A 10,193-nucleotide genomic window follows, 5' to 3' on the forward strand; every position below is an offset into this window, starting at 1 on the left:
AGCTAGCGGTCTGGATTTACCCTGCAGAGATCTGAGGACCAGGTAACCATAGTCCGCAGAAATCCCGAGTTTAGAATTATAACACAAAGAAAGAGGAAGATCCGGCCAAAATGAGGGACATCAGGCAAAATTTCCGGCGGGACCTGGACAATCCCTCGCGGAAACCTTGTGGATACAGACTATGTTGAAATAAAACGAGTGAGTGCCAGGTACCTTTGCATCATTCAGTTTCTCCCACTTTGGTGTGATAAAGTAGAGGATGCCGTTGAAGGCACCGGGTAGGGTCACGCCCCTGATCAGCAGGATGACCAGCACCACGTAGGGAAATGTGGCCGTGAAATACACAACCTGAGCAGAGAGGAGACAACATGAGGCAAAATGAAAGAGCAAAAGAGATTGGGACAAACATGTCGTAAATAAAGGTAAACCGTGATTAGTAAAGCTATACACAGGATCTCAGAGGTTCTGAAAAGGAGGCTATCCTTGAGACCATATATTCAGTTTTAATTTTCCCCTTTTCTGCAACAATTGTCTGATTTCTTTTGTCATTTTTAGTATTCATCACAGCGTCCGACATACACTTAATGTAGCTTTGACAAAAATGCCTTACATAACTGGAAGGTTTCTTAGGCAACATGTTTTTGAGGGATTACTTCCTGTGTCTGATGACCAAAACAAATAGTAACTCTGTAATACAAAAAAAGCAATCATATTTCTCTCATCCTTTTTCATAGCAACAGTTTGTCCAGGTTAGATTTTTCCATTTTGAGATTATGTAATGTGAGTCTCCCTAATGCACCAACATGTAAGAGTGTTCAAAACATTTCTGCAGCTGCATTACAATGTAATAAGTAACCTTTGTCACACACACACACACACACACACACACACACACACACACACACACACACACACACACACACACACACACACACACACACACACACACACACACACACACACACCATTCAAATAAAAAGTCACTTCAACAGAGGTCTCTAAATGTCACCACAGTGTGTGTCACATCTATGTCCAGTAGAGGGCAACATTATACAATAATTCAATCTGAATCCTCGCTAAATCCACGGTGTAATCAGTATGCTGTAACATGTTGCCTTCTGCATGTTGTAAATCCACAACATTTTAAATGATGCAGGGAGTATTGTTTATTTTTTAAATTTTTTACCATTATTTTTCCAGCAAAGGTTTGATGAGAGGAAGCCTCTCTTTTGCAGGAACACCCTGATCACATACACACACTTACTGTACATCCTCCCGAGGTCTGTAGGGACATATCACCTGCGCTCACAGGATCTGGTTTTATTGACAGTCCCTAAAGCCCGCACTTTGACTTTGGTACTAAGGCTTTTAATTTTGCAGCCCCATCTGTATGGAATCAGCTTCAGAATGAACTCCGGTTGAAGGAGTTGGTCTCACTTTACTCTTTTAAAGGCTTTTTAAAGGACTTTGCAGAAAGGCGGTCTGTATGTCACTGTTTTTAAATTGATTTAGGACCCAGTCTTCTTATGATGACATTGTTGTTTGAATATGAGTGAAAGTGTGTTTATGTATTTACCTATAATTGTCTCTGTGTCTATTTGAAACTGTGCTGCTGCCCCTTGCCTTGTAAAAGAGATTTTGAATGACAAGGAGTTTTTTTTATCCTGGTTAAATAAAGGTTTGAATGAATGAACACAGTTCCACATTGATGCCAGTCTGAACTGCCGGCCACTGAGCAGCTCCACTGGAGCGGTTGGGGTTAAGGGCCTTGCTCAAGGGCACCTCAGACAAGGACCCAGAATTTATCCTTTCGGTCCGGGGATTGAACTAACAACCTCCCGGTCACAAGCTTGCTTCTCTAACCTTTAGACCAACACTCCCGTTTTCCCATTGCATCCAGCACAAAGTGTATCTGACAATCCATTGCGATGCCCAATTGTTAGTTAGTTGGTTAGTTGCTGTGGGTGTGCTCAGGCCAGAACCCCTGCAGCCCAAAGATGCTAACTGGATGGTCAGAGTCTGGTAATTATCTGCTTTCGATGCTTGTTCATTTGCACTGCTGCCCTGTGAAAAAAACAACTGACACATTTTTAATTGTGGCAACAATAGGGTTGGGGTTTGTTTGCAGTTTATTCAATCGGAGTCCAGTATCCAACCTGCTAATTGAATCGGAATCTTCTAGAATCTACAAACGTATTTAGGGGTTGTTATTTTTAGCTTGTTAGTTTAAAAAGAATTGTTTATGTGCCCTAAACATTTTTGAGTAACAAAAGTAAAAACAAAAAATATAAAGTCCGTGTGTATCACGTATAAAAAGCTTGTATTCAAAGATAAATGAATCTGGGCATCTGAGGTAGATCCGAAATAGAAAAAAGGCTGTGAGAGCCCAAATCTTGCTAAGAGCAAGGAATGTTGAATCTAAACGTGAGCGGTTCACTTGCTAAAGACATGCCGGGCTCACTCCTTACACTGCTATGTGCCACATTTCATCACTAGGGGCACTTTCATCACTGAAGCGAAGGGAAGGAACCCATCTCTGGGGAGCTTGTCTTACAAAGTCCTTATGTTTTTTTTTATCACCCAGCATGTTTCCTTGGATTAGGGTGGCACCAAAATCATGGTTGCAGCTGTCACCGTGGTCCTGCTGCACGCCCTGCTATGCCCTGTAACACCCAGCTATGTCCTGTAACGCCCTGCTATGTCCTGTAACACCCTGCTATGTCCTGTAACGCCCTGCTATGTCCTGTAACACCCTGCTATGTCCTGTAATGCCCTGCTATGTCCTGTAACACCCTGCTATGCCCTGTAACACCCTGCTATGTCCTGTAACACCCTGCTATGCCCTGTAACACCCAGCTATGTCCTGTAACACCCTGCTATGTCCTGTAACACCCTGCTATGTCCTGTAACACCCTGCTATGTCCTGTAACACCCTGCTATGTCCTGTAATGCCCTGCAGTGCCCTGCTATGCCCTGTTACACCCTGCTACGCTCTGCGGTGCCCTGCTATGCCATGAACTACTACAAACTACTATTTCTAGTCACTGTTCCATTATTTATTGCGACTGTTATTGCCACTGTTCATCACACCCCCAACAGGCTCCGTCAGACACCACCTACCAAGAGCATGGGTCTGTCCGAGGTGTTTTCCTAAAAGGGAGTTTTTTGTCGCCCCTATAGCACTAAATGCTTGCTCTTGTCTTTGGAAATTATTGTATGGTGTAGACCTACTCTATCTGTAAAGTGTCTTGAAATAACTCTTGTTTTGAAATGATACTATAAATAAAATTGAATTGAATTGAATTGAATTGAATTGAACTGAATTCAATTGTATTTAATTGAATTTGAAGGCACCCACAGTTTTTCTTCAGGTGCAAAAAGCAGAGATTAGAGCTTTGGTTTGAGGAGTCTATGTGTTGTATTACCTAGCTGAAGAAAGCTGGCTAAATTGCATAAAGCGGACAGATCCCTGATGACATTGTTTTACAAATCTTTTCTTGAGTCAGTCTTTACTTTTTCATGTATTTGCTGGTATGCATCTCTGAGTTTAAAACAGAAAAACACATTAGCAATGGTAAAAAAAGTTAACAGCAAAATCATAGGGATTCAGCAGATGACACCAACGGATCTGTACAATAGACGTGTGCTTGAAAAGGCCGAATCCATCATGTCTGATAGTTCTCACCCCCAGAATGCTGAATTTAAGTTGCTGCCCTCTGGTTCCCGCTTCAGTCAGCCACCAGTCAAAACAAACAGATGTAAATTATCTTTCGTACCCTCTGCTATCTCTCTGCTTAACTCTGTAAAGAATAGGTAACGTCTGCACATAAGGCACACTTGGACTTAAACGTTTAATGTTGTGGTATTTAATTCCCCATTTGGTCTGATCCTGTATTTTTAATCAATGTTGTTGTCTTTGTTGTCATGTACTGTGTGTCAACTTCTTTGCTGCTGCAGCAAAATGAATCGCCCCTCTGGGACAAATAAAGGTCTTGAATTTGAACTTACCTTTCCTGATGACTTGATTCCTTTGGCTAAAGAGGCATAGACGATGACCCAGGCCAGGAACAGACAGCCTGCCAGAGGCCAGCGGATGTCTCCTGGATATTCGATTCCTTTAGAGATGTGCAACACATTGTACCTGCAGGTGGGGTTCAAACAGCTAAACTCAGCCTGGAAATCTCAATAAAATATAAATGTATTTCTATTTCATACCATAGAAATGTGTGCAATGCAAATTCTTCATATAAATAATTCAGTTATAGTCCCACAAGTCTGCCCTTATATTTCAGAATTTGATTGAATGATTTATACATAATCAGGTATTATTGATCTTCATTCCTTTGCAGAGGGTAGCCTTATTCTGTCTCATTTCAAGAGACTTTTTGTATTTTGTTGAGTTGTAGTTGTAATACTTTGTTGATTTTTAATGGAAAGCACCTGTACTTGTACTGCAATGGCAGATTGTACATGTGTCAAGAATAAGGTTTCTAGGAATTCTAGGAAAACACAGTTTTTCGTTTGTGTTAAAATCAAAGATTTTAAGATCCTCTTCAAGACCAAAAATGTTGACACATGTGAATCCCTTTTAAAAGCAACTGGGCAAATTTGAAACAAGAAGTCAAAAAATGATTATTTATTATCATTATGACCAAGCCTGGTCTGAGCAGGTGTAAACCTTTGGTGATGCAGTTTCAAAGACCTTAGAAAACAAACAACTGCAGGAGAGAAGTAAGTAAAAAAAAATATCTAAATGTAAATTTAAATTCTGTCTGTTTTTCCATCAAAGAGAAGCTCCACTCACTTGAAGTACTCCTCGCTGGGGCTGACGTAGGTCTTGTTGGTGTCCACAGTCATGTTTAACAGCTTCGTCAGGTTTCCAACAGCGTTTGCGGACAGACAGAAGGTGGAGTTCTTGATGGAGCTGATGTTTCTGTCCCGCAGGATGCACGTGTCTGTTCCAATCAGAAACCAACACAGGTCAACATGGAGAGACTGGCAGAGGCTGGTCTGCAGACAGCAGCGTGGATCCGAGAGTGAAAAGTGGACCCAACCGTGTTAGATTTGTGGGTTTTTTTTTTACATATAGCCAGATGTTAATAACAGAAATGATTTTACTGAATGTGCCCCATTTCTTATACTCCAGGGAAGATAAGAAAACCAGTTGGGTTTTTTTTCTTTTGACTGTACACTTTTTCACGCAGACACGTGTCTGGGTGAGACAAAGTGTGAACACAAAAGAGCTTTTTATGCTTTTTTACAAGACTTACATTTTTCTAATCCTGCTTTTAATGCATTTTAATGCAGAAAACATGTAGAATGCTTTGCCCTCAGAAGTCTCTAAATTCAAAACAAACTGGCTAAAGTTAAGCCCTTCCTTAACTAGAAAAGGCGATTCATGCTTTTATTAGTTCAAGGTTGGATGACTGTGATGCTCTTTATGTTGGACTGAATCAAACCTACATCTCACGACTTTAACTTGCAAAATGCTGCTGCTACACATCACTCCCAATTCTCTAGGCTACACCCTACATTGGCTCCCTATGCATATTAGAATGGATTTTAAGATTTTATTGTTTGTTTTCAAGGCCTTAACCCTTGTATCGTATTTGGGTCAAATTGACCCATTTCAAATCTTTAGAAAAAGAAAAATGTTAATTTTTTTTTTACTTGAAAATCAACGGCCTTACCTTATTTTCTGTGATAAATGTGTATTCCTGACTCAATTCAGAAAATTATTCTGGTTATGACCACTTTTTCCAAGATAAGAATGATCACAAAGTGGATTTTTAACATGAATTATGACCTTATAACAAAAAAGGAATCCAACTTCCATTTTTATTGGTGTTCTAGAGACTGATGCATTCCCTAGACATATATGTTATCTCAATTGTTTGAACTTGAGATAAGGACAATATTTGGTAATAAATTATGAAGTAAGATTTTATTTCAAAATTGTTATTAAAAGCCCAAATAAGTCACGGGCCAGTTTGACCCGAGGGATACGATAGGGTCCCGAGAGGGAAGACAATGCAAGGCCTTAAATGGCCTGGCCCCGGAGCATTAGTCCGAGATTTTAACCCTAAGTGAGCCGAACCGGTCATTGCGGTCTTCAAATTTTTTTTTTTTTAGAAGACCCAAGGTCAAGGAAACGGTGTGTGTGTGTGGGGGGGTACTTTGGAACAAATTGATTCGGATTTGACTGTTTTCTATGTGTCGTTCTTTTCATTGTACGATATCTTCCTGCTGAAGCACTTTGGACACCTGCTGGTTTCTGTACAGTGATATATAAATAAATGTTGATTGATTGAAATAAACTGACTGAGACTTTCTGCATGTTTTATTTTACAAACGGTGGCGCAACCACTCAGAGGCGGAGACAGGAAGACAGCTTTCTGTGACTAGATGGGCTTGGAAAAAATGTCAATCTAATTAATCTAATGTTACAACACCACAGAATATTATCTCAAAAATGCACCTTGATAAATAATATTTTTGACACAAAAATAGGAAAATCAAAAACTTTGGCGAACATATTGTTTTTGCTGTGCTGTATATCAGATTGTAAAGATGTTCTTTTTCATTTTTTACGCATGCGGACGTATAAAAGTCACAGGTTGCAAAATGACTTTATAAATCCCAGTCAACTGATTTTATTTCTAATTTCTGACTAAATTTCCAATATGTCTCCTTCATCCGGTCTCTCCGTCCTTCCTGAGGTTTAGGGAAGGGGACAGAGACCAGTTCTGGACCGGCCTGTAGTTGTTGCAGCAGCCAGCAGGGGTCGGTCTCGGGCCCACTGCAGCACTGCAGCAGCTCACCCTGTACAGTAAATTTGTCAAGCAAGCAATTTTTTGTGCTGAATCCACAGAATCGCTAAAGGCAAATGTGACATGAAATAAACGGAATTTCGATCATTATTCGACGCAGATCGACGTCAAACATCTCCCGTGGCCCAGCTCAAACATTTCCCCACAGTGAAAACAGGATTTCCCATACAGTTGTATTAAAAAAAGATCAGACTGCTTCAGCTGTTGGCTATATAATGCAGCTTTAAATGATAAAAACAAAAAAATAATCTGTCATCATGACACAAAAGAAGACTCAAAACTATATGAAGTGTTTATTTCTAAGTTGTATCTGTCACATTGGGGCCCTCCTTACATATCAGCGACCCATCATGAAGAATTGACGTGATTTGGATTTAAAGTGGGTTTTTTTTTTTAGAGTGAAAACCCCGCAGAGATCACAGGTCAGGATTCATTATACTGCAGGACACCTCAGCTGGGGGAGTCATGACGCATTGCGCAATGTAGGGAGGGAGAGAAAGAAAGAGAGAGGTGTGTGTGTGTGTGGTTGTGTGTTGTGTGTGTGATATGTTGTGTCGTGTGTGTGTGTGTTGTGGTGTGTGTGTGTGTGTGTGTGTGTGTGTGTGTGTGTGTGTGTGTGTGTGTGTGTGTGTGTGGGTCTTACCAACAGCAGCAATGTCTTTGTCCTTACATTCCACCGTGTTCCACTCATTCTACAGTTAGCCATGGCAGTGAGCCCTTCAACGAAGCGAACAGGTAGTACAGTGTCCAGCACATATAATATTATAGTATATGGCTATCAAGACAGATATTATCACATGGCAATCCGCAACCTAAAATAAATAAATGAGACGAAATATAAATTACTCTTAAGAAAAAGTAGAGACCTCGTATAGATAATAAATTAGTTTTTTTTTTTTTTTTTTTTTTTTTTGAATTTGGCTTTGGTTAGTTGTGGCAGTTTACCTTGCAGAGCTGGGATGCATTTCCACACTGACACAGGCCCCTGGCTGGCGAACTGGCCCAGGGACACCTCCAGCAAAAAGATTGGGATGCCGGCAATGCCCAGCATGGTCAGGTAGGGGATCAAAAAAGCTCCTGCAAAAGGAAATGAAACAGCAGGCTACACAGCGGAGCTTAGGAGCCAGCAAAGCCCGAAACCAACACGAGCTTTATCTCTAAAGAAAATGGAAATCAAGTCTTGTCTGCTGATAGTTAAACGACCCGCAGTATGGATCATTACATTGATTAATGAATTTAAAAAAAAACATAAATGATCTGTAAATGGCTTCAAGCATAGTTGAATAAAAGACTAATAACAATAATGATAGTTATAATAATACATCTCATGGACTCTTATTGTTACAATTGCAAATTAATAATAGCATTATCAACTGGGGCACTTTTCAAAGCTGTCTTAATGGTGTAAATATTGTTTTATTGCATTTTTCTTTCTCTTATCTTTATTGCTTTTTAACTTTTTTTTTATGTGAGAATGATCAATGAACAAAATCTCGCCTGCATGAGCTGTGTTCTGTATTTCTAGTGTTGTCGACTGGTTAAAGGCCCGCGATTGGAAGGGAGAGCTCAAAAGAAGCAATAAGAGATAAATCAAACACTAAAGTATATTACGCAAAGCAATTTTGCGACCAGATTTTTCGTTCGTTTGGGTTTGGGGAATTAAAAAACGCTGGCCCATGCAGAACTCTTACCTCCACCATTTTGGAAGGCAAGATAAGGAAACCTCCACACGTTCCCCAGTCCCACCGCATAGCCAACCATGGACAGAATAAAGTCCAGTTTGTTGGTCCAGTTTCCTCTGGCCTTATTCTCATCTCCCCCATCGTCATCATCGTCAGCCTAAGAGCAAAAAAAAACCATTAATTGATTTCCCTACATAAAATACTACTCTTGTCATACCACAATCAAAGTTAAAATGTTGGAAAAAATAATACTATTACTAATAATAATAATAAAAGCACCGTGCCTGGGCCTGAAAGCAAGATTTAATAACGAAAAATACAACCACTAACAAAATGCATCACTCATACGGTTTACTAACTTAAATACCTTTCCATACAGTATGTGTGTTTATATTTGAGTTCTCTTTTGCTCGCTATTTCTATTCCATGTTCATTTCATTCACGGTTACAGATGCGTTTGCCAATCAGAGATCAGCACGAGCTTTCTAATGACAAGCCTGTTTATAAAAATGATCTTCCACTGCTATAACAGGCCCATTACTGCCTCCAAACCGCCTGGAAGCACCTCCTTAATCTCAGATGCAAAGATATAAAAATAAACCATAACATAATGTGAGCAATACTAACAAAAAAATGCATAATTACAACTGCACCGCAGGATCTGAGCAGATCCATAAAATAAATACCTGAATATTCAGATACATAAACCATGCATGGGAATGTGTGTGTGTGTGTGTGTGTGTGTGTGTGTGTGTGTGTGTGTGTGTGTGTGTGTGTGTGTGTGTGCGTGTGTGTGTGTGTGGTGGCCTCGCGGGGATTGGAAACAATCCGCAGTCTCATGTACTACAGTGCTGTCTATCAGCAACACCTGCATTTGGGCTATACCAAGTGTGTCTGCCGGGAGCAGGGAACACCGAAAATACCGCGAGAGTAGGCTTGGCCTGGAATTGAATCCTCTTTATCTCTAATTGTGTCACCATTGTAACTGTGAGCAAGATCCATGCTGAACAAATCACCGGAAATCGGTTTAAGTCTATCAAATAAAAAATTCAGGACTAATGTTCCCCGTTCACTGACTGTTGATCTCATCCCGATTAATAAACAACATTCCCGGTTTGTTTCCGGATATTTAGCTGACATAAGCAGGTTTGATAGTTTAGATGGCACACATCAGATTGGTGCAGGACAGCACGCTGCGCACAGCAGGGACGCCAAATAGCACAGGACCCATCCGAAGTACTGATCTTTACATGCAAGCATCAGCTTTAACTCATGCTGGTCTACTGTACAGTTATAGCCGCACTAGTCCAGCAGCATTAACATCTGTCATGTGGCTTCGGGGGAGATCTTAAGGCAGCCAAACAGGGAAGCCAATCACTTAATCACCATTGTTGCTTAACTTTATTCTTATTTATTTTTTAAACACCCCGATAATAAACGATCGGTCAATTTTAGAGCCTCGTGTGCTCATTTTTAAGCGATTCTAAGCCACAATCCGCTGATTCAGCTCTGAAGTTGTCAAAGCACATCTGTGCACTCACACAACCACACACCAGCCTGCATAGTTTAAAGGGACACACGTTAACAGCTCAGCCTCGCAAACTCTAGATTTCCCTCTTTCCCTCCATCACACATACAGCACTGATCTACCAAAGCTCTGCATGGCGGTAAGAGCTACCGG

At 40.5% G+C, this 10,193-nt stretch overlaps 1 protein-coding gene across 1 annotated transcript in view; it reads right to left on the minus strand.

Annotated features, from left to right (window-relative positions):
• The window catches only part of slc6a5 (solute carrier family 6 member 5), a 27,734-nt gene that overhangs the window by 16,308 nt on the left and 1,233 nt on the right, over positions 1-10,193 (minus strand). The window contains 9 exon segments of the mRNA XM_032518427.1: positions 214-348; positions 4,009-4,141; positions 4,805-4,955; positions 7,474-7,523; positions 7,525-7,588; positions 7,591-7,628; positions 7,630-7,642; positions 7,776-7,907; positions 8,522-8,669. Coding sequence (XP_032374318.1) covers positions 214-348; positions 4,009-4,141; positions 4,805-4,955; positions 7,474-7,523; positions 7,525-7,588; positions 7,591-7,628; positions 7,630-7,642; positions 7,776-7,907; positions 8,522-8,669 — 864 coding nt within the window.

Source organism: Etheostoma spectabile, chromosome 1 (genome assembly GCF_008692095.1).
Source record: "Etheostoma spectabile isolate EspeVRDwgs_2016 chromosome 1, UIUC_Espe_1.0, whole genome shotgun sequence".
Lineage (NCBI taxonomy): Eukaryota > Metazoa > Chordata > Actinopteri > Perciformes > Percidae > Etheostoma > Etheostoma spectabile.